The sequence below is a fragment of the Cibotium barometz genome, chromosome 30, assembly GCF_041138505.1.
Source record: "Cibotium barometz isolate CiBa-2024 chromosome 30, ASM4113850v1, whole genome shotgun sequence".
NCBI classification, from domain to species: Eukaryota; Viridiplantae; Streptophyta; class Polypodiopsida; order Cyatheales; family Cibotiaceae; genus Cibotium; species Cibotium barometz.
Window position 1 is genome coordinate 49,332,313 of NC_141075.1, and position 25,055 is coordinate 49,357,367.

The window sequence follows — 25,055 nt, forward strand, 5'->3', positions numbered from 1 at the left end:
GCTCAAACAGAATGCAAAGGTGTGTCACTCACCGCTCTAACCGCCGCTGTGAAGGATTCCCCCGTCGCAGCAGTGAAGAAGGAGCCGCCGCTCTACCGCCTCTCCACCATTGTGCTGCTACACAGTGCTCGATCGCTCTCTCACTCTCTCTCTCTCTCTCTCTCTCTCTCTCTCTCTCACATACGCAGGAGAAGGAAACCAAGGAGATAAGGCAAGAGCACTCTTGTACTCAACACATGAGAATGAGGGTTTTAGGGTTACATTTAACTCTTATAGGTGACTTGGCCGTTCACACATGGGCGTCCATACATGGCCGGCCGATCCTAACCCTTATCTTATTGATATTCAAGGTGCGCCTCTCATCGGCGATCACCCAATCCCTTTATCCTTTGCATATGGTGCCGACAAGCCCGGCCCATGACTCAGAATAGTTAAACTAATTACATGACGTAAAACATAGTACGTCTCAATGTCCGTCATAGGTTAACATTTGCTCTAATTAATTGTGTAATCCTTGTTTTTGAATTTTTATTTAAAAATCCTTCTCCTCGAGTGGCCCAAAGCTGTGATACCACTGTTAGGACCTTTATGACACTTAGAGAAGCAACTCTAAATCTCAATCACAAAAATTAGAGTATAACATATACTTACACAAGTTAAAAGCATAAACCTTAATAAAACAAAATTAAATAAACAAAGAGAGATAGAGAATAGAGTAGAGATCACCGTCGATACTTGCACAAATTAAAAGCATAAACCTTAATAAAACAAAATTAAATAAACAAAGAGAGATAGAGAATAGAGTAGAGATCACCGTCGATACAAGATTGGGTTGAGTCTCCCCTAGGGTTAGTGTGGCCCTTGTACCACTCAGCCATATTTATACGTATTAGAAAAAGCTTGTTTTTCAAAAAGATAACTTCCAAAAATAAAATATAAGTGCTTTTGAGTTTTTGAGCATAAAAGCTTTACAAAAATATAGCAAGATACAATTTAAAAGTCTTGGGCCTGCCAAAAGTATAAAATACTTTTGGTATATAAGGTTTGAGGCCTTAGTCTTACAAAAATAGTAATGCCTAAATATGAAACCACAAAAGGTGCTCACATGTCTTCCAAAATATCTCATAGTGGTCCAACACATGTTCCACCCACGGTTAACACATAGTCCACCACTCAATCATTGCCTACATCCAAAATAATATTAGTTAGTGCACAATCGATTAGACACATTAACCCTGACCATATCATCCCAGGGCACACATCTGATTAAATACATGAATCCTAGTAAATAATATAAATGAAAGGCACATCTAAATAAAATATCCTGAAATAAAATAATGGGCATCTCCATAGAGGTTATGACTAACTGAAATTGTACATCCAAACCCCATGGGGCATGAAACACCAAAATCCAAAGGCATGTTGAGAAATATGGGTGATATAGCAACATTCATATATCCTTAATGTGAATCTTAGTGAAGATTACATATGTTTAAGGTTATTAAAACCCTGGTTTACTAGATTAGGAGCTCATTAGTGAAACTCTAGGTGGACACCCCCTTGATCCTAAGCACCTTCCATTGATGTAGGGGAGCTGAACTAGAAGTAGGAGAGGACAGTGGATCTAGGTGCTTACCTATGCGAGGCCTAGATTATGAGGTCCACACACTCATTTGGTGTGTGTGAGAGCCTAGCTTATGTTCAACCTCTTGGTGATTAATATATACTTTATATTTCTTTGTGAATCTTGCTCTTGCACATGGTTTACTCATGTTATATGTGTTCTCGTTTGATTGTGCTTCTCATTTAGCGTAATTTAAATGTCTTATGCTTGCTTGATTAGCTCTAATCTTGCTTAGCTCACATATATTGAGTGTACTCCATTTGGTCTTCATGAGCCATCACTCCATTCATCCAATCCTATCATGTTTTATGTGTTCTTATTTGTTTATCCTTCTCATTTAGCTTGATCTAAGTGTCTTATGCTTTCTTAATTAGCTCTAATCTTGCTTAGGTCACGTATATTGAAGAGTGTAATCCATTTTATGCGAGGATTGGTCCATGACCCATCACTTTATTGGTCCAATCCTTATCATTATTGCTTAGTGAGCTTCTTTTTATTATGGTATAAGAGCTACTTTCCATGGGAGTACAACTTACTTATTAGTTGAGTAGGAGCATCTTTATGTGTGGATTGCTTGCTTTTTTGTGAAGAAGCATTATGTGGGTTTGATTCGTTTGTAACATTACTTTATTTAGTGAAAATCAATCCTTTATGAGTGTGTTCATCATGTTGGGTCTCTTCTCCTTCAAAGTGAGTGGCACATATTGGGACAAAGGAGTGTATCTTGGTGTGTGAAGGTTCTAATTACACCTTCTTCTAGAGTGGAACAAGAGGCCATTCTAAGCCATATTTGTAACCCCATGACTGAGTGTGTGTGAGATGTTAACAATCCTAATATGGGATTGACCATGGTGATAAACACAAGATTGAGCAGCATAAGATTAAGGTGGGTTATACCACGCTAAAAACTCCATGAGAGAGATTGCACACTCCACACGAGATCTCTATTGCATTCACAATGAACCATACAATGATATAGGCCTTCTAGCCTTATCCCACTTTACATGTGTGCATCCATGTGGTACACTCTTTTGGTCAATACTCACACACCATACAGTATCACACGTGGCATTCTTATCTTACCACAATATCTTGCACCCCTAGGGTGCGTGTTCACATATACTCAACCAAATAACCCATTCATTTTACATTGCACGTTTCAACACCCCTCCTTAATGTAAACTTGGGTGTGTGCATACAATCTCTCAATTTGACCAACTCGTCTCTCACCCCCATCAATTTGGCATTGCCAATCTCAACACTCCCCCTCAATGCAAATTGGACTGTTCAACAAGTGTGTGTGTGTGCATGTGTCTACCATCCTAGACACGAAGTCCATTTTGAGCCCACTTGCTCACAGCGAAACCATTGAGTCCAATTTGAACATAAATGTTCGGGTGGGAACCAACCCATGAAGTGCAATGCCTATGCGTGCACAACTTAATACACCCCACAATTACATCCATTTTGAGTACCCTTGGACTCAGGCAGAGGACCCTCATAAATGTGGGTGAGAGAAAATACAAGGAGTTTTGGCCGAAGCCAGGTATAGCTGACCCAATATAAAAAATCATCGGCTTTGTATTGGTGGAGCTGATATTTTCCCGCTATTTCAGGGTGATACTTTTTGCTTTTAAAAGCATGTGAATAAGCCTTACAATGGAAATGTGATTGTGTGAATCTTCCCTTAAGACCTTAATCTTATGATTTTTTTAAAGAAAAAAAAACATGAGGCGTTCATTCTCTGCAAGCTAGGCTTCCAGCTATTTTTTGGTGGCAGCATCTACAACATTAGAGATGTGATTGCTACACACCAGATTTCCATTGGGGTAGACTTTCCTTTTCTGCACCGCACGGGCCCATCATGAGGAGGTCTTCTTCTTTCTTGTGACCTCCACTAAATGCGATACAATAGACTCCGAGTCTTTGCTAGAGCTGGAGCTCTAATACGCCATTTGCCTACTCTTACACAGTGCTGCCACTCTGAGTTATCTTCACACATGGCTTTTTCTTGCATAGCAACTGGTCTTCTTTCCATGAGCTACACATTTGCAACCCTTATATAGTATGGCTACCTTATGCCTTCCTTTCTTTACTTTAGCCAAGGCTTCTTTGCGTGACCTGATCAGCTACACAGTAAAGTCGGAATCACATAATGGGAGGGGCAACTAGCAACTATTACACTGGCCTTAGCTGCATTAATGTTCACACAGTGCCACTCACAAGCCCAAAGGGGTCATGATGCTGGACACTTTCTAGTTGAGAGATGTGTACATTGTTGGTTCTTGCACTTCTTCAACCTTGTCAGTGAGGTTCTCTATTGTGGCTTTGACCTTCCCAACATCGTATAGCTATGGCATGTCACTTATAGCTTCCTGAAGTATACATTTCAATTCACAATTTGCCATCTTCGTTGTGCAATGTCTTCTTGGTTACCTTCGCTCACATCTGCTTGGCGCTGAGGCTTTCTCTCCAAGCTTGTAAACTTCAGCCTTTGAGCTATTTTGATCCAACCATTGATTCTCCATACCCATGCCTTGGGATTTGTATAGCCACCAATCTTGGCTAACTAGAGCTCCCATACAAGCTCCATTTATAGCCCCTACATTTTGCATACCTTTAATGACCACCAACATGGCCACACAAAGAGCTCCCAATTGAGCTCCAAGAAATGCATGCCTTGTGTTTGCATGCAACCATTGTAAGGGTGCTTTCAGTTGTAGTTTCTCATAGAGCCCCATCTTGGCATGTTTTTATTGCACAGAATTTGGGCTTAAAATAGGACCAATAAGTTCAAGCATATCTTCTTAGGAGATTTGTAGAGGTTGTAGCTACAACTTGTAGCTCACATTGAGCTGATTTTGTAGCTCACATCAAAGCTTTGTGTGAGCTACAATCTTCATCCAAATGGCTACATGAGATTCTCAACTCTGCTATGAGTATGCATAGTCTCAAATCTACACTTTCTATCTTCTATGTGGCCTATCTAAGAGCTCTATTAGAGTTGTAGTAGTTCATTGTAACCGAGCACTACATATCTATGGAGGGCATCTCTCACAATAATAATCAGCTCTTGTCTTTAGCATAACTCTACAACCTAGTGAAGAGCTAGGTGCATCACTTGGAGCAGCTAAGTCTTAGTGCTAGAGAGCTTACTTTTGAGCTATGATTCTATCCTAGAGAAACTCAGTGTAACTAAGCACCACATATCTATGGAGGTCATCTCTAACAGTAACAATCAAGTCTTGTCTTTAGCACAACATAATAGAAAAAGTGGCCCAGTGGAAGAACTAGGCACATCACTTGGTGAAGTTGAGTCTCGATGATAAGGAGCTTATTTTCACTGTTGAGATCTAGCTCTATCTCAAAGGTGGCAGTAAAAGGTGACTTCTCCCTTGTGCATTTCTATGGTAGGAATCAAGTAGAGACTTTTTTCGAGTTTCTAAGCCTTAATCTTTGTGGAGTTAATACTTTGTGAACACTTATGGGGTCATTTTTTCGAACCTTTGAGATAACTCATTTGTAAAGGCCAACTATGAGGTCTTAAGACACTTTTATCATGAGGATTTCCACCCAGGGATTTCACCTAGTGGAGTTAGATGGAGCCCCATTGCACAAATCGACAACCTCATTGCTAAAATCAACTATATCCATAGGAGATGTAGTCCGATAATTTATCGCTCTTTGATTGATTTATGATTGGCCGCTAGAGTGAGAGGAGACACTACATCTTTGATGAGTGCGGTTCCATGCCCTACAATGATTTATGAGCAAGAGATCGGCTGGCAAGAGTAAGAGGAGACACTACATCTTTGATAAGTGCAATTCCATGCCCTACAACTATTGGTGGTCATGAATGCCGAGCAGGGGGGGCGATGTTCTTGGAGTTTCCTCCAAGCCTCTTTACAGTTTGGCCCTAAGAAGAGTTTCCTCCAAGCCTCTTTATAGTTTGGCCCTAAGAAGAGTCTGTAAAACTCGTCCTCTTTTTGAGAGTAGAACTCTCGTTTCTTGCATTGGGTGAGGCACTGAGAAATCCATTGCACTAGGTGCTTTGTGATTTTGCCAATCTGTAGCGCATGCTTAAGACTAGAATGTGTGGCTCCCCACACCTATCACCTATCACTTGCTTGGACACATGACACTCCTATGCACACTCCCTCTATCTTATCCCCGAATCGCCACCTCTACCCCCACCACTAGATTCCTACCCCACCTACAAATAGTTGAAAGTACACAACATTGTTTAAGATAGCACTGCAAAGATAGAGATTGCACATTACAACACTACTGGGGCCACGAACGGGTCAACCCCCTCTCTCAATATTGTTTCATATTATTGTTATATATTCAAAGTTCCAAGGGATTTTGAGCCAGATATTCCATGTTATGCAGATAATGAATACATGTTACCCAAACAAGAGTGTGTTGGGGTGGAATATCGATGCAGGACTCGTCTCGAAAGAGCCAAAATGGTTGAAGGATGCCTCAACATACCTCATTTAATGCTCAAAATAAATTTACACAAATCAAAATTTTTTGCTCGCTTGTTTGTTTTTCGAATGAGGCGCGGGGAAGAAGGTTTCTGACTGTTTACGGTCAGGTTTCTCTACGCCTAGGATTTTCTATGGCTATGGCGGTGTATTTGCCCTTAACCACACTCGTTAATCTCTGCGACTGTTCTCAAAATGCTTTGCCTGCCATTTGTTCGCACATCTGCAGTATTCTGCCATTTCTCGAGCGCCAAAGCGAAGCAGGAAACTCCGACTAGTGTTCCTAAAGAAGCAGTGAAGCTTGATAAATCCAGCTCTCGGGATCCGGTTAGGGTATATTGGGCGGCAGAACCTTTTTGGGCTAGGGTGTCTGAAGGAGCTTGTGCGTTTAAGGTTGCTGAAGGAGCTTGTGTGGTTAGGGTTTCTCATCCGATCAGGGCTTGTCCGGGTAGGGCTTCTGCAGGAGCTCTTCCGATTTGGGTTTCTGAAGGAGCTTTTGAAGTGGAGGTTTTTAAAGGTGGTCCTCCGATTAGGGTTTCTGCAAGAGCTTGTCCGATTACGGTTTCTGGAGAAGCCATGTCGTTTTGGACGTGCGCTTCCTGCACTTTTGTGAACCAAGGAAGCTCCAACAAGTGCGAGGTATGCGAGCAAACGCGGAAGCCTACAGCATCATCATCACGAGGGGTTACATCTTCATCTCTCTTCTCATCGCAGCAAGAAAACACATCCACATGGGGCTGCAGAGCATGCACATTTCTCAACAAGGACTCCGATAAACTCTGTGATATCTGCGGAACTCCTAAATCATCCATTTCGCTTGATACATTTGCAGAGATTGATTCTGCATTGGATGAAGAGGAGGAAGAGGGAGAAGGCAAAGGGGCCAAGTTCTGGCCCTTAAGGTCATGCACAGTTTCTCGTTTAGATTCGCAAGAAAGCAATGACAGCTTGCAGAGTTTGAAGGAAACAAGCACTTTCCTGTCCTCTACCTCTTCCACGGCAAGCAGGAAGAGGAAAAAGCAACAAGAGAACCAGGCCATGGCAAGCATGGAGTCTGATTATGGGAGCTCTCGTGCTGGCTCTAACAATATGCTTGGGAAGCTCCATCTGGAGAGGGTGGAGAGGAAGAAACAATCAGAAGCAGGTACCATCAGCATACTTATACTTTTTTGTGTAAACATGGGTTGCTGCCATTCTTGCCTTCATGGGATCTATTCACAGCTGCTCCGGCTTTAATGTGTAATTCTTAAGTGGGCGAAGTCTACATTTGCTTGAATGGGAGCCACCTTAATGTGTAATGTGTGTGAGGGTTGATGGGTGAGGGAAGTTGACTTTGGTGGTTGTGTGGGTATGATTGTGGAGATTTTAGTACCAACAAGTTCAATCTGTCATGTGGGTTGTGTTGCGTTTGCTGCAATGAGTGCCGCTATATTTTGTGTGTGTGTGTGTGTGTGTGGGTGAGTATTGGGGGGGGACTTTAATGTGGTTCGTGTGGGTGTGTTTGTGGAGATTTTGTATGTGTTGTTTTACATTGACTGTAATGGGAGCTTCATTGAGAATTGTGCATGTGGGGTGTTATTAGCTTGGTTCTAACTTCTCTGACTTAATGATATTATCAGACATTAACCAGGAAAGCTCCCCATCGCTTGGCGTGCCTCTGGTGTGGTCTCTAGCAAGTGATTCGAGCTCAGTTGGAGATGACAATCAGTTCATAACTATTTTGACATACAATGTCTGGTTCAGGGAAGATCTTGAACTGGTTGCAAGGATGAACGCTATTGGTGCCATCATTTCTGAACACAACCCTCATTTCATCTGCTTTCAGGTGTGTAGTCTGGATGGTTTTTAATTCCTTTGAAGCTCAAGGATTGTAGTGTAATATGCCGCAGAAGGTTTAGACTGGTCTAATTTATGCTTATGCTGAAAAAGGTACCATATGTATATAACCGTCTGGTTTTTTTTGTTGCACTTCTGCTTGGTGAAAAGAAAATAATAACTGTTACTGTGACTGAGTCTGGCTTACACACTGTTATAGCTTTTGTGTTGTTTCTTTCCTGGTTTCTTATGAAGGCATCATAGTTATGTTGTGAATTACCTTGATTTACCTTGCATCTTGCTCACACTGTTGTGAAAAGTCAGTGGCAAGGGCAAGGGCAAGGCATGCGGAGAAACTAGGTAGGACTTGCACAAAGGATGTGCATCTAGCAGGACCAGGGTGCTGGCTAGGTTAGTGACTGGGTGTGGGGCCTGTTTATAGACCTAGAATTGGCCATTTGACCAGCTCAACAACAGGGCTTTGGTCTAAACAGGTGTGCATGCACACTTTTTCCCACGAGCCTTGTATCTATGCCTGTTTTCCATAGCTTCTCTTGTGTAGCAAATTTATGGGTGGTTTGATCTTCGAGCTCTTTGAATCAATGATGTCCCAGTGTCTCTCACTATTTCATATCTGTGTGATGTCAATAGCTACATCACAGAGACGTAAGGTTTAACATGCATTTTTCTATTGTAAAATCGTAAATGATTGCATGGCCAAATTCATCAATTTGACACTCATAAGGAGTGATAGGCTTTGCCTTCATAATTGCTGGAGGTGTTTCATGAGCGATAATAAAATTTTGTTTACTCTCCATTGGGACTTTGTCTTCTCATCTAAACAATGTGGCTCAATAGTGGATGCCATGTCCTAGTGCGAGGGCTAGATTAGAACCCTTTTTTGCTTGTCCCGTCTTCCTCCCCTTACCTCCTTTTTTGTAAGAAGCTAGACAGACCTTGGTGATAATTGTGGCCAAGCATTGAGAACAGGGAATAGGATTGCCATAATAGAACTCGGTTACAAATCGACCAACTCTATAAGTGCAAGATTTCCTGCTCCTAAGAGAAGAAACCTGGACAGACGCCACCATAATTCTCCACCCAACGGTAGAGCTAAATGAGCTCACCCTCAAGTAATTAGAGTAAAGGAATCACACAAATGCTCTTATCCTCACCAAGTTTCCTCAAGACTATGATGTGATTTCTCGATCTTTGCGGTGCCAGGTCACATCCACTCAGTTGGATTTTGAGTCCGTTCTCATCTCACAGGGTAAGTTGAAGGTGCCAGTCAATAGTTTTGACTAGGCACTTTCCTCAGTTCAAAAGAAAGGTTGGAGTCGCTGCTTCTCTTGCGGGAAAAGAGGACATCTGTCCAAAGATTGTTTGTCCAAGAAGAAGAACAAGACCAAGGGCAAGGCTTCATCTCAGAGAAAAGGTAAAGACACGACACAAGATAGTGATACAAATTCTAGTACCGCTTCTAGGACTCCTAGGGCGCTTTTGTCAGAGTTAGTGCATGCGGAAGCCACACTCATACACACGTAGAGAGAAGGAGAGAGAAGTTGACGCAGAGAGAGAGAGAGAGAGTAAAGTCGACGAACAGCTTTGATATTAGCAATGAATAGATTGAATAATACAATGGGTGGGCATGGGTATATATACCCTCACAAGTGAAATGGCCGACTACCACCCCACTTTGAGATACTACTTTTAAAACCCTCTCTGTAGCTCATAGTGGACATAGAAAAGAAACCAAGTCGATGTAGATGCAACCATGGACACCTCAGTACTGGCCGGATACTGAATACACCTCGGAAAATGCACCAAACAACCTGTCTCCTCAAGGAATGCCATCTTGAGCTTCAGCTGCCACATAGAATAATGAATTGCAGACAACTCCACATTCATGATCCCCCATTCGTTGAACTGAGAACACACACGTCCAAAAGATCTCTTGAACATTGAACTATCGACACATGACGCCCAAAATTCTCTGACAATGAACTAGGAACTCATCCCATCCATAGTCTGCTACCAATGAACTACGAACACATCACGTCCATAGATTTGTCAAGCTGTTCCATGCCAGATGCATGTGCCTTGAACTCCGACACACGGGTCCAAATCACCAAAACGGGAGCACAGACTGCCCCTCTCTGCCACTCACATGCCTCTCTCTGGCTGAAGCATGTGGTAGCATCCATCCACCAAGCTAGAATGCTGGAGCATGTGCCAGTGTAGTCCTCGCCACACCGGCAGACGCCGTAGCATCCCTAGTAGAATCACTGTCACTGTCATCCTCGTCAGCTTTGCCTTTGCCTTTGTCATTCGTCGAGCCTTGAGCTTTAGCTTTGGATTTGCAATCCCGAGCCAAATGCCCTCGCTTTCCGCACTTATAACAACGGCTCCTAGACTTCTTATTGGATTCCGATGCAGCATGTGCCGATTCTACATCCTTCGGAACCCGAATCTTGCCTTGGGAAATGAGCACTGCTTCCTCCTCAATGAGAAAAGAGCTGAGATCATCAAATTCCAGCTTTTCCTTCGTGACTTGTAAGCGTAATGCCCTCGAGACCATCTCGTACTCCTCAGGCAACTTCGTAAGAACCAAGGCAGCTAACTGGGTACTAGTTAATGAACTATTCATAGCCGATAACTGATCATGGATAACCTTTGCCTTCATTAGTGACTGCATAGAGGTCCCGGTTTCAAACTTGATGGAAAACAACTGGCCGAGAAGGGTTACTGCTCGCATTGTTGAGTCTCGATCAAATAGTCCTGCAAGCTTTGACCACATTTCCTTGGCAGTCTTTAAAGTCTGAATGGCAGGGGAAATTTCCTTAGTGAGAGATTCTGCAATCGCCGACATCGCCTTCGCATTGTGAGCTTCCCAATCCACAAGAGATTTGAGAAACTCCTCCACCTGAAGACGTGTGAACCGATTGCTATCCCTTCGGGACGTTCCTCCGAGCCATCAACAATGTCCCATAAGCCTTTTCTGCTAAACCACAGCCTCATGATCAAATTCCAATGCGCATAGTTGTCGCCATTCAGTTTGTCGTCCTTGCTTGAACACGGGAGACCCATCTCATAAACTCCGTCCAAGATCTTCTCAGTCGATCCAAACCTCCTCTCCGTAGCCGACGCCCTCTTGTAACAGTCAACACAGTTGAAATCTCGTCTCGAGTCCTCGAGCACTTTGACCTGCAAGTCTTGGCCGCGTCCTGGATTCCACTCCCGAGGCTCCACCCTTGCGTCACCGGTGCCCTCCTGGCCTGCTATGATGCTGTCCAAAGCAAAACCAGCCTCCAAAGTGCTCTAAAAAACTGGCCGACCAGCAGCAGGGCAGGAAAACGCAAGCCCACAGCCAACCAGGAGAAAACGCAGCACTGAAGCTCTTGCTCGCTGCAGCCGCTTGTGGTGTGCAACCTTGCGCCACCAAGCGCTACTGGAACAAAAACGCAGGGGTCTCCCCGTTAGCCTCTTCCTAGCATCGAACCGGAGCTTGTACTCTCGACCGTCACCTGCAGGCTCCACGACGTCGGCAGCAAACCGCACTCTCTTCCTCTTCTCCACCTCTCTATGCGCTTGTCCAAGGACCCTAGAGCCTCAGCTCTGATACCATGTCAAAGTTAGTGCATGCGGAAGCCACACTCATACACACGTAGAGAGAAGGAGAGAGAAGTTGACGCAGAGAGAGAGAGAGAGTAAAGTTGACGAACAGCTTTGATATTAGCAATGAATAGATTGAATAATACAATGGGTGGGCATGGGTATATATACCCTCACAAGTGAAATGGCCGACTACCACCCCACTTTGAGATACTACTTTTAACACTTTCGGCTTAGGAGACCCTAGATGGTGTGCTTCTCTAGTACACATATAGTTTCCCCCCATGTGCTTCCAGCCAGAAGAGGCTTGTGGGCGGGAGGGGGTCGATTATAGCTCCACCTATTGGTGCATGGGGATCGTGATTCGGAGTTTCAAGCATTAGACATCTGGCAGGACATGGTTATCTTTGGTACAACAGAGATTATGAATTGGATCTGTTCCAAGTTCATTGTTCGAGGCTTTTGGGACGTGATGTGTTCCGTCCACTGTTGGGGATTATGGATGCGGTATGTCTAGCAGCTCATTATCTTTTCTTGGAGTCCACTGCAAACTTGTGTAGGAATTCGTGGCCAAGCAAAGTTCCTTACTGCTCGTGGTGGCATCTTGTTTTGAGGAAACAGGTTGGAAGGTGCTCTTTTCGAGGTGATTCCAGTATTCGCGGTGCTAGAGGGTCCATGGTGCATCTTCATCGACTTATCTTCTTCCGACTCTTGTACACTATGAGTTGCAGAGGGGGTGTTAGAATTGTGCATCTTAGTGTTTTGGGGCTTTAGTATTTATCTGGGATTTTATTGGATTTTTCTCCTATTTATTTGTCTAGGGCCAGTCGGCCAACCCTAGAGGTAGTTGGCCAGTTTCCTCTTGCACTATATAAGGAGTTTTCCATTATTCACTCTTTCATCCACTTCCCTTGCACATAGTTCAACACTCAGTTGGCCATTGCCATTGTAAAGCTTTACTGTTGTTATAAAAGGTGATCTTGTCCAACTCTCTCAATCTCCTTTGCACTCTCTCATATGTATCCTGTTTATGCTTCCGCCTGGCTATCTCCTTCAAGAAGTTCATCCCCTTTTTAATGTTCTCCAATATTGTAGGCGGGTACAAGAGCTGCAGGTTTAGTCGGGTACAGGGCATCAGGTGGTACAGTCGGGTATAGGGCAACAATTGGTACAGGGCAGCAATTGGTACAGTCGGGTATAGGGTAGTAGCTAGTTCAGTCGGGTACAGGGCAACAAAACAGAGGCGGGTACAAAGGACTGCACACGGGCCAGTTTCCAGGGGTGGCAGCTAGGCGGGTTGGAGGAGGCGGGTTTAGGGCAGTTGGCGGGTTCAATAGCAGGTGCTAGGTACCTACTTTCCATGAACCACCCTCCCACTTACCATTCACACGTGGGGTGGAAATATTTCCCCATACAATACATGTTGTAAATATTATTATTAAACCTTAATAAAGTTGGGCACCCACATTAAATCAAGTGTCCAGCCAATGTTTTAAATGTGTGTGAACACCCAACCTTATAAACATTAAGGTTTACATTACTTAATGGATTTTACATTTGAAAAGGGAAAAAAGGGTACCTGTTCACACGCTACACTAACTTGTCAGTAGACAACACACCCATGGTACACTGGGGGAGTCCCCGTCGAGTGTATTGGCACGACATAGCAAGCAAACACACGAAAATAAGTCATGCGAAAACAAGTTTGTGCATGCAAACATAAATGCATGTGCACATGTAATGGACGAAATCTCCCTTTCATGAAACTTGTACAAGGATTTCTTGTCGGACACAAAACTGTCGCGACAGAAATGTGAAGTCCTGGTTTCCTATGGAGTGACAATCCCATAGGCAAAACACAAGTCTTGTCACGGGCCTTCCTATGGAGTGACAATCCCATAGACAAGGTCGGCACAAATATCAGTCCTACCATGGAGTGATAGTCCCATGGATAAGACACAATCCTGGTCATACACAGGTGGCAGCAAACAGACTTCTGTCCATATGGCACAATATTGGTCACACATGGGTGGCACAAAACTAGTTTCAGTCCATGTGACACCAGATGACTGACCCTTTCACATGGGACATTGGCCTGGCCACGTGAACATGGTACAAATCTGGCCGCTCTATGGAGTGACAGTCCCATAGAAGTGGCTCCAGAAATGGAGATGGACCAAATGGTGACATCCTACTACACCACAGGCCAACAACAAGGGGATCGAGGCAGAGGGCACTTACAGACTTCTTTCGGCGAGAGACTTTTATAGTCCTCCCTCCATCTGGAGCCCATGCAGAGTGAAACCGATCTCGTCAAGTGGGAATAGACTCCATTGGACACCCACACGCGTAATAGCACAACTTAATATCACAATTTGAAATGGACAACTTAATAACAACTGCAAATTGAAATGAAATAGATGGACACCAGCACTGGGGCCGGAACGGGCGGACCCCCTCTCAATATATGATATATTATTGGGAGTATTTAACAAATACGATGATGTCCATGTACAAATAAATACAGTTTCAAACATGCAAAACATGAGTGCATGTGCAAATAGTATCATGGACATATCTCCCGTTCATGGAACAAGTACAAAATATCTGCCGGGCACAAAAATGGCACGACATAAAACATAAATCCTGGTCTTCCTATGGAGTGACAGTCCCATAGGTAAAACACAGTTCTAGGCACGAGCCTTCCTATGGAGTGACAGTCCCATAGGCAAGACACGGCACAAATATTGGCTCTTCCATGGTGTGACAATCCCATGGATAGAACACAGTCCAGGTCATACACGAGTGGCACCAGTCTGGCTCCCGTCCATACGACACCATCCTGCTAACACACGGGTGGCACCAGTCTGGCTCCCGTCCATGTTAAGCAAAAATATTGGCCTCTTCACATGAGACACCGGCCTGGCCTCAAGTGAACGAGACACAAAACTGGAGATGGACCAAATGGTCGGCCAATTGGTGACATCCCCCCGGGCTTTTAAAGAGTTGTCCTCAACTGAAAAGCCTCAAGATATGCCTGCAACAATTGTGGGTAGTCAACAAAATAATCCTCATTTACCCACTTTGCATCAATATGCAAATAATTTTTGAACTTCACAAGGTATCTCCGGGAAAGCTTTCCTGCAGGTAGCTTTCGCTCCTTGTGAAAAACAATCTGTTCTTCAATCTCTGGCGGATCTTCTGTGACAGGCTCATCAGGATCTCGCCCCACATATTTTCGAAAAGGACTCACATGAAATGCGTTGTGAATCTTCCAATGATTAGGTAAAGCAAGCCTGTATGACACTTCATTGATCTTTTGAATCACCTTGAAGGGTCCATAATAGCGAGGAGAAAGCTTAGGATATGATACTTCTCGTCCTGGCCTCTTCCGAAGCCTAGCCTTCTCAATTTCAGCAAAACCCAATCACCTTCTTTGACTTGCATGTCCCTTCTATGCTTGTCAGCAGCCAGTTTATGCTTATCTTGAGACCTTGCAATGGCTGTCCGCACTTGAGCAAAGGCTACTTCCAGGTCACGAACATATTCATCAGCTGCAAAAATCTCATCCTTTGTACGAAGGATGGGTGGCAATACCACTCTGCCATAAATAATCTCAAACGGAGCCTTTCCCGTGAGGCATGGTTCGTATTATTGTAGGTAAACTCAACAAGTGGGAGATACTTCTCCCATGCAGTCTTTTGATCTGCCACATAACACTTCAACAAATCCAACACGACTGAATTTGCAGCTTCACTTTGGCCATCCGTTTGGGGATGATAAGCTGATGAAAACTCAAGTTTAGTACCCATGTTATCAAATAAAGCCCTCCAAAAGAGGCTCGTAGTCTTGGGATCTCTATCCCCAACAATGGATTTAGGCATACCATGATGCTTGAAGATATTAGCAAGAAAAAGCTTTACCATATGATCAACTTTAATGGTTTTCTTGACGGGCAAGAAATGAGCTTGCTTGCTAAACCTGTCCACAATGGTCAAAATAGCATCATTCCCATGCTGGGATCTAGACAAGTCCATAATAAAATCCATAGTAATACTTTCCCAAGGTTGCGAGGGAATAGGCAATGGCTGAAGCAAACGTGGAGGTTTTTGCCTGTCAAATTTCACCTTTTGGCAAGTAATACATGCATGTACATAAGCCTCAATGTCTTTACGCATGCTTGGCCAAAAAAATCTCTCTCAATCATGCGTGTAGTAGGCATGATACCCCTATGACTAGCATAAGGTGGAGCGTGACATTCCTCCATAACCTTTGGACGCAAATCCTTCACGACACATAGACAATTATCCTTCATAAGATAACCCTCGTTGATAACATCATAAGAGGCATGTGAATGACCAGCCATCAAATCAGTCCATATATGGCGAAAATCAGCATCCAAATGATACAAATCACGCATAGCAGATAAGTCCCCATGAGAGGTCACTGAGACTGCAGCTACATAAGGCCTCGAGGATAATGCATTTGCCACCACATTTTTCTTTCCCGGAGCATGCACAATCTGAAAATAAAACATGGAAAGAAAGTTTGCCATTCTCATCTGCTTCTCTAAAAGCTTTGTTTGAGATAGAAAGTATCTCAAGCTTTGATGATCTGTCTTGACTACAAATTCAGTCCCAAGAAGATAATGTTTCCATATCTTTAAGGCATGAATTACAGCCAAGAGCTCTTTCTCATAGATATCCATATGATGCTCAGCATCATGCAAACGACGGCTCTCGTATGCAACTGCATGTCCTTCTTGATTTAAGACAGCTCCTATATAATCGCCACAAGCATCACATTCTACCACGAATGATTTTTGCAAGTCAGGAACAATCGATACGGGTCCACATATGATAGCATGCTTGAGTTGCAAGAAAGCATCCTGTTCTTTTGAAGTCCATTTGAAAGTGGTTTTCTTCTTTGTGAGATTATGTAGAGGGGTGGCTATCATAGCAAAATGCCTTATAAAACGCCTATAATATGAACATAATCCCAGAAAACTATGTACTTGATGTACGTTTTGCAATTCTGGCCAATTTCGAATGGTCTCTATCTTTGCAGGATCCATTGTTACTCCATCCTTGGATCCAATGTGACCCAAATGATGTATCTCTGAAAGGAAGAACTCACTTTTCTTGGCATTAATAAAAAGTTTATGCTTTCGCAACTCTTCGAACACTGTGACCAAATGAGTTTTGTGTTCCTGCTCATTCTTGGAGAAAACCAAGATATCATCAAAGTATACTCTTGTAAATTTGCGATGGGGTCGGAATATCCTATCTATCATACGATTAAATGTGGCAGGAGCATTGGTGAGACCAAAAGGCATCACCAAAAATTCATATAATCCAAAGGCTGTCCTGAATGCAGTTTTATGGACATCTTGTGGCACCACTCGTATTTGGTGATAACCACTCTTCAAATCAAGTCGGCTGAAACAAGCCGAACCATCAAGCTTATCCAAAATGTCATCAATACGCGGAATTGGGAATCTGTTCTTGATGGTAAGCTTATTTAAAGCTCTATAGTCCACACACATGCGGAATGAGCCGTCTTTCTTTTCAACAAGAAGTACAGGAGAGCAATAAGGTGAGGAACTAGGCTGAACCAAACCTTTCTCTAAAAGCTCATTTACCTGCTTCATGATCTCTTCTTGTTGTGCAGCACTCACACGGTATGTGGGTTTGTTAGGTGGAGAACTACCTGGCACAAGATCTATGTGATGATCTTCGGGCCTTTGGGGAGGTAATTCACCAAGCAATGTATCAGCAAAACAGTCGTTGAATGCATGAAGAAAATTCAGGCTATCATTAGTCATAGCATCCACATTTTGATGACTTGGTACAATGCTATCACGAACAAAAACCAAGTACGCAAAAAGACTCTTTTTCATTGCTTTATTAATTTGGATGTGAGATACAAGTGGGATGGAATCCCCTTCTTTGCCAGCATCAATGAAATGCATGCGGCCTTTATGCATAAAAGAAATCATGTTGGTCTTGTACTCTTTGTGGGGCTCAAGCCTATGATGCCATGGCGTGCCCAACAATACATCACATCCATTTAGTGGTGCAACTAGGAAGTGTTTATTATCAAGGTAGCCCTGGATATGTGTAAGGTTTCCCTCTTCCAAAATAGGGGAAACACTTAAGATAGTCCACTAAGTCTTATCTTGGAGAAAATTTCGTACTCATTGACACCTTGACCATGCAGAGATTCAAGGATACGATTCATAGGTAAGACCTAGTTCTATCCCACAGGGGGAGCGTGGACTTCTAAAAATCAAATCACCCATAGGGTAATTGATCATAATTTGGACAACTACTAGTCTTGATTCCTAGAGACAACGCTTTTTTCCTCATCCATGCAAGGCACAGCCGCTGGCCTAGTCTTCTAGAATAGAATTATCCGCGAACCTATTTATCTAGCGTAGGGCTTTCACTCAATCTGTTGGAAAACAACCCGACTAATTGGATCCATCCGTCCGTAGGATGGTGCCGTCGGGGCATTCCATCCTCCCACTTTCCACCCTACTCACGTGTCAATTTGTTTTCTAATTAATCCTTCCACATTGTTTGACATAAATAAACATGTTCCTTAATTAAGGCCCTTTTCACAAGGTTTGTTAAAACAGCCTTTTTACACAATACAATAATGCCCAGATAAGATTAAAAAAAAAGTTTATACATGAATCAATTTCATACAAGCCAAACCGGCTCTCTTATTCTTTTCCTTTATACCGCCGATGATCTAGAATTCGGTCTTCCAGCCTCTACATGCTGGGCAAAACCCTACGGGACCATACACCTTATCATTGGCCGCTGGGCGAGGACTCAAACCGGCCTGTCGCCCTCTCAGGCTCCGTCGCTCGATCCTCCCCCTCCTCAGAGGGATGTCTGCGCACTAGGGTGGGCTAATTCACCACACTAGCCTGGGCCCTCAGAACTAGGCAGCATCACATTCACTCGTCTCAATTGGCGAACCTGATTCTCCCAATGGTATGAAGGATACCATGGGCCAACTCTGGGCCTTACTAACGTCTCCGCCGTCCGGCTATACAAGCACAAGAACGGGGCAGCGTTAAGGCAGGGAGAGTTGTACCTGTATCTTAATTTAACCAAGATAACAATCCATTTACTCACTAAACCATAGGACTAGAATCCATGTTACCTTCTTAAGAAAACTGTTGGGTGTTGGACTCACACACTCACACACACAAACCTGCACATTAGGGTTAGGTGCAGGGTAGAGAAGCTCACACACAGAAATGAGAGAGAGAGAGAGAGAGAGAGAGAGAGAGAGAGCCAAAAGTGTGGTATCCACAAAATGCAAGTCAACACTTGCATGTGTGCCACATCCATATAATATAGAAGTACAAAATATTATATGTGTCCTTTCACACTTGATGTCCGAGGGGAAAAACCACATGGGAAAAAGTGCCCTTGGTTAAGCCCTGTTCACACATAGCACTACCATAAGTGAGCATATGCATACAAATCTCCCCTGTAGTGGAAGTGTGAACCTGTACAAGGTAGCAGATCACTCTCTGTATGAGAGTAAGCCCAAAGCTTTGCGAAAAGCTTCAAACTTTTCTCGAGGTAAAGCCTTTCTTTAAAGATCTGCAACATTATCCTGTGTAGGGCAATAAGATAAACTGATCTCCCCTGCATGTAGCCTCTCTTTGACATAGTGATAATGAATCTCTATGTGCTTGGTACGTGCATGAAATACTGGATTTCGTGCCACGGCCATAGCACTCTGGCTATCAGTGAGAATGGTGGTGGGTGTCTGCTGACACTCACGAAGATCAGCCAATAGTCTCCTCAACCATACACAATCTACTGTAGCTGTAAAGACTGCCCTGTACTCAGCCTCACAAGTAGATGTAGCAACAGTGGGTTGCTTTTTACTCAACCAAGATATGCATGAACTGCCAAGAAAAAAACAATTCCCACTGGTGGATTGCCTGGTATCATAATCACCAGCCCAATCTGAATCACTGTATGCATAAAGCTGCAAGTTGCCCCCCCTGGGATAGAACAAACCAATATCCAGGGTACCCTTAAGATATCGAAAAATGCGTTTGACTGCTTGCCAATGCTTTGTGCCTGGGCTGTGCATGAATTTGCTCAACAAAGACACCCCAAAAGATATGTCTGGCCTCGTGTTACACAAGTAAATGAGGCATCCCACTGCCTGGCTGTAAATGCCGGCCTCAAAAGGCTCTCCAATATCATGCATAGTAAGCCATACACCTGGTTCTACCGGAGTAGAAATGGGCTTACATTCATCCATGTGAAACCTTTTTAGCAAACTTTTTATGTACTTAGTTTGCTGCATAACAATGCCATCATCTGAATGCATAAACTGTATGCCGAGATAGTAGTGTAAAGGCCCCAAATCTGACACATCAAATTCAGCTTTCAAATCAGCTTTGAAATCTGAAATTTGTGCTTTGCTTGTACCTGTAATGAGCATGTCATCTACATACAAGATGACTATGAGAATATCGGCATCGGTTTTCTTCACATACAATGTGCTTTCAGCTGGACTATTCTCATACTACATTTTCTAGGTGCATAACATAGCATTCCAGAGTATCTTTGTAGTCCTGAATCTGGATTGGAAGCATCTCCACCTTTCGATCCCATACTTGCCTTCCCGCAGGTAAGCATGCCTCATAGGTATGATCACTGGGTGTCGTATCAAGACTCAATTTCTGCACAAGTTTGTAGTTAACAAAGTTATGTGAGCTCAGGGTCTAGAAGAATGTGAATCTTATGGCCATTCACTTCTCCATAATTTCGGAGAAGATCATGCAAGCCAAATACTTTAGAATTGAACAGACAATCAGAACAAGTACTAGGGTGAGAAAGTACAGTAATTGACGTACATGTCAAAGACAACTGATTAGCTGTCTTTGGCTTGGGTCCTGCGTTGGTCTTTGCACCCTTTTACTTTGGGCACTCGTTACGCATGTGTCCTTTTTCTTTGCAGATAAAACAACGTCCTTCCTTCTTGAGCTTTAAAGCCCTAAGGAGTCGTTTCTTCTTCGCTGGTGTCGAACTTGAATTCTTCGAAGGTTGGTCCGAAGACTTTCCTTCTGTCGTGTTAGCCATAGGTGCGGAGAACTTTCTTTTATGCTTGTTCCCCTACTCGGTAACGGGTTTCGACTTGGAAGAGACCATTGTATCATCATAGATACGAGCTGAATGAATGGCCTCGTCCAATGTTTTGTATTTGTTATTTTTAACCTGTAAACGGTATGAGTCTGGTAAACTAGCTATGAAGAATCCCAAGAGTAGTGGGATCCATCTTTGTAGCTTTCATCTGTAAGTCCCTAAACTTCTGGAGGTAGACCTCATAAGTGAGGTGCTGCGAGGTCATGGTCAAAGCTGAAAACCGGGCAACAATATCATAACGATCCTCTTTCTTGAGGAATTCCTTCTTGAAGGCGTCTTCGAATTGGGCCCAAGTTGTTGGCTTAGGGTTGAGTTCCTTCCACCAAAGCAATGCTTTGCCTGAGAGGAAACCTGCTGCTAACTGGATCTTTTTTCCATCATCATATGGATGAAACTGAAAGTGAACTTGCCACTTATGTAGCCAAGTGTCCACGATCTCCTTGGTGCGCTGCTTTTGCTCGCCCCCGAACGGTTCCGGAGTAATGTTGGGGCCCAAAGCAGAAGCCAAGGTATCCATACCCGATAGAGTAGAGAGGGTAGTGGTCAATAGAGCGATGGAGTTTTGCGCAAAGCTTGCATCTGGGCTGCAATTTGTGCCTGACGTTCCGATGAAGAAGCTTCGAGAGCTACTTTGAACTCTTGGAAATCTGATTTTGACACATAATCGTCAAAAAGATCGGCATCGGTATCTTTCGTAGCTGGCAAGCCTTCGCGTTCCACAAGGGACTTCAACTCCGATTCTTGGGTCGACATTGTGAAGAGGACAAGTGGAGAGAAAATTCGATCTTTGTACAATAAAAGTGCGAGGGAACTTGAGAGCTTGAAAACTTGAGAGATGTGTGGCAAGAAGCCCACTTAAGGGGTTTATATAGCCTGCCTCAAAAGCTACTTGAGCTTTTGCTTTTGTGTTTTTATATATATATATATATATATATATTCTATTTTCTTAAAAAAAAATGAAAACTTTTTTTTAAAAGTTAAAAAAAAATAAAAATCAAAGCACGTAAGGCTTTTGTGTTTTTTTTTCTCCTTCCCTCCCGGATTAGCATCGCCGGCAGCCTGTAGGCGTCACACGTGCAGCTGTCACCACCTGAACGGCCGGTGCTGCCTGCGCCAGCCTCGCGTAGGCCTGGCCACAAGGCGGCGTGGGCCTAGGTGCCTGCCCCGCTTGGCCTGGGCGCCTGCGCGGCTAGGCTGCGTAGGCCTAGGCGCTCGCTAGCCTGCTGGCCGCCTGGCTACGCAGGTCTGGCCGCCTGGCTAGATAGCCCTAGGCGCTTGGCCGCCTGTAACTGCAGGTAGTCCAACGCCTGCGCCCGCTAGCGTGCCCACCTCTCACACGCGTGCTCTCTTCCTCACATTAACCGAAAAGCAAACCTGCTTTTTTTTTATGTTTTCTCTCAACGTTTCATGCGACTGCACAAACGAATCTTTTCTCTTCTTTGCAAAGCAAACGACCCTACCATCTACCTACACCCTCATCTAACGGGTTTCTTTGATAAAAAAGCACATATTGAATCTGAAAACAACAGTATGCACAGAAAAACAGCAAGCTTTTTTGAACACATACCTTTCTTCGACCTCATCTTCTCTACCTACCGACTTGCTCGTTCACGAGGTATTCTCTGATACCACTGTCAAATTCCCAACGGATCTCCTCGTGATCGTTCCTGGTACGAGACTCCAAACCTCGCAAACAAACAAACAAACAAGGGGGTGCAAGCCTGACTCACCTCCCAACCATGACAGCCGTGGGCGAGCCCACAGTCTTGGCTGTCCCCACCGAGCCACGAGCTGAGCTTACTAGGTTGACGTACCGACCAATCTTCTCCTCGTGACGTCCCATACTGCCACGAAGCTACCCTCGTGGGCCTCAAGATTGCTGCCGGCCTCGGTTGCGTAAAGCAGGTGCATGTCTGCACTAGATCCAGGCTCCAAGACCATAGAGCTCTCACAAACTCGCGAGACTCTCTATATCTCAATAACTAACCTTGGCCACCCTTTTATAGGCTCTTGGCCGGTCATCGGGCGTCCACACTTGGTTGCCCGCCCGTCCATACTTGGGTGTCCGCCCGTTAGTTTATCCCTAACTGAGCTCGTCAATCAGCCTGCCTAGCTCCAAGCTTTCCCAAACCTCGAAGCTAGTCTTGCGTGCGTGTAGCACACGGTAGATACACACTGTGCACATGACAGGTGGGCTTAACGTTCCTCTTGAACTAGGAGACCTCTTCTTGATTAACATGAAAGGACTCATGTCCTTCTTGACACTTTTTATATATATAAAAACTTTATCACACTCTCTGGCTATAATTATGGCTTTTGAAATAGAGGATAGTTTTACATTCTTGATGAGGTTATTCAAAGGTAGATTAAGCTTCCAAATGAATCGATGGAGAAGAATCACCTCATCCATCTCTAGAGAAAATCGGAGAAGTTTAACAAAAGTTTGGTGGTATTCTTTTAGGGTCTTCCTTTCTTGGGTTAGCTCCAAAAATTCATTCATTTTATCCTCTCGAAATCCTGGAGGACAAAACCTTTCACGAAGGTGTAATTTCATGGCATCCCATAACTGATTCTGGTTCTAGTGGTTAGATTGACAACAATGCTTTCAACTAATTTGGCATTTCTTACGATTTTTAGACGCGAGCAAGGGTGAGCTTGCTTCTTTCATTGTATCCATTAAAAGTTCAAAACTATCAAATACTTATCATAGCACCACATTTGAAGGCAGTCAAGATTAATACATCTGAGATCTTCATTTTTTTAAGAATTACACGTCTGGTGCCTTGGGATTGACACGCCCAAAGATTATCAGGATTGACACATCTGAGATGATTAGTTTTCTGAAAATTATACATCTAGTATCTTGGGATTAACATATCTAAGAGCATGATCCTCTAGGAATTACACATCCGAGACCCATGTTTGTCTGAGATGGGTTAAAAATCTTGGATGATTGTCCTAGTGTAAAGCATCCAATGGATGGGATTCACATGTCAACTATTCAAACCTTAATGGAGTTATAATCTTAATAATTTATAATATGCAAACTAATGAGATATATCCTGAAAATGTCTCTAAACAAAGTTTCGGTCTATCCTTCTATTCAGTCTCTCACTAGTTTCTTAATTTGATCGCCCTATGTTTTTCCTCACAAAAGGTTTTCTCCCCAATCTTATTTCTCAAATTTATTGTACAAATATCTTGCGTGTGTACCCCCAAGATATAAGCACAATTTCATAGGATGATTGTCTCAACATGTGAGGATATTCAAATCACTTCTATGGCCAGTAGAGATGATTGATTCGTCCTCATATGATAAACAATCACTTGTTTTAACCCCTTAATAGTTAACCTTTGAAAAACAAATCCTAGGAACTAAGATCGGCTCTGATACCACTTGTAAGGTTTCCCCCTTCCAAAATAGGGGAAACACTTAAGATAGTCCACTAAGTCTTATCTTGGAGAAAATTTCTTACTCATCGACACCTTCACCATGTAGAGATTCAAGGATACGATTCATAGGTAAGACCTAGCCCTATCCCGCAGGGAGAGCGTGGTCTTTTAAAAATCAAATCACCCATAGGGTAATTGATCATAATTTGGACAACTACTAGTCTTGATTCCTAGAGACAACGCTTTTTTCCTCATCCATGCAAGGCACAGCCGCTGGCCTAGTCTTCTAGAATAGAATTGCTTGCGAACCTCTTTATCTAGCGTAGGGCTTTCACTCAATCTGTTGGAAAGCTACTCGACTAATCAGATTCACCCATTGGTAGGATGGTGCCGTCGGGGCATTCCATCCTCCCACTTTCCACTCTACTCACGTGTCAATTTGTTTTTTAATTAATCTTACCACATTGTTTGACATAAATAAATATGTTTCTTAATTAAGGCCCTTTTCACAAGGTTTGTTAAAACAGCCTTTTTACACAATACAAAAATGCCAAGACAAGATTAAAAAAAAAGTTTATACATGAATCAATTTCATACAAGCTAAACCGGCTCTCTTATTCTTTTCCTTTATACCGCCGATGATCTCCACAAATGCGCCATCCTTAGAAACGCGTTGCTTTTCCACATTTTTAATATGCATGGTCTCTAAATATGTAAAAGTACTCTAAATATAACCTCTTATCACCTAAATTCAAATTTCTATTTTTGGAGATACTTATCTCTTAATAGAACTATTCTTATCTTCTTATTTCTTTTAGGATTTTTGGAGCTAATATTTTTATTCTAACACTTTCCTAATGTTTCTAGCTTTATTGTCTCACTCTTCTCTAAGTGCACTCTCTTTCCTTCTTGAAATCTATATTAAAAGAGACA

General features: G+C 43.2%; 1 protein-coding gene across 1 annotated transcript in view; it reads left to right on the forward strand.

The window, feature by feature from the left end:
- Window positions 1-6,176: 6,176 nt before the first annotated feature.
- Window positions 6,177-25,055, forward strand: part of LOC147621588 (endonuclease/exonuclease/phosphatase family protein) — a 31,644-nt gene continuing 12,765 nt past the window's right edge. Inside the window, exons 1-2 of the mRNA XM_086824378.1 lie at window positions 6,177-7,258; window positions 7,734-7,939. Coding sequence (XP_086680504.1) covers window positions 6,310-7,258; window positions 7,734-7,939 — 1,155 coding nt within the window. The 5' untranslated portion in view covers window positions 6,177-6,309. The remainder of the gene's footprint in view (window positions 7,259-7,733; window positions 7,940-25,055) is intronic.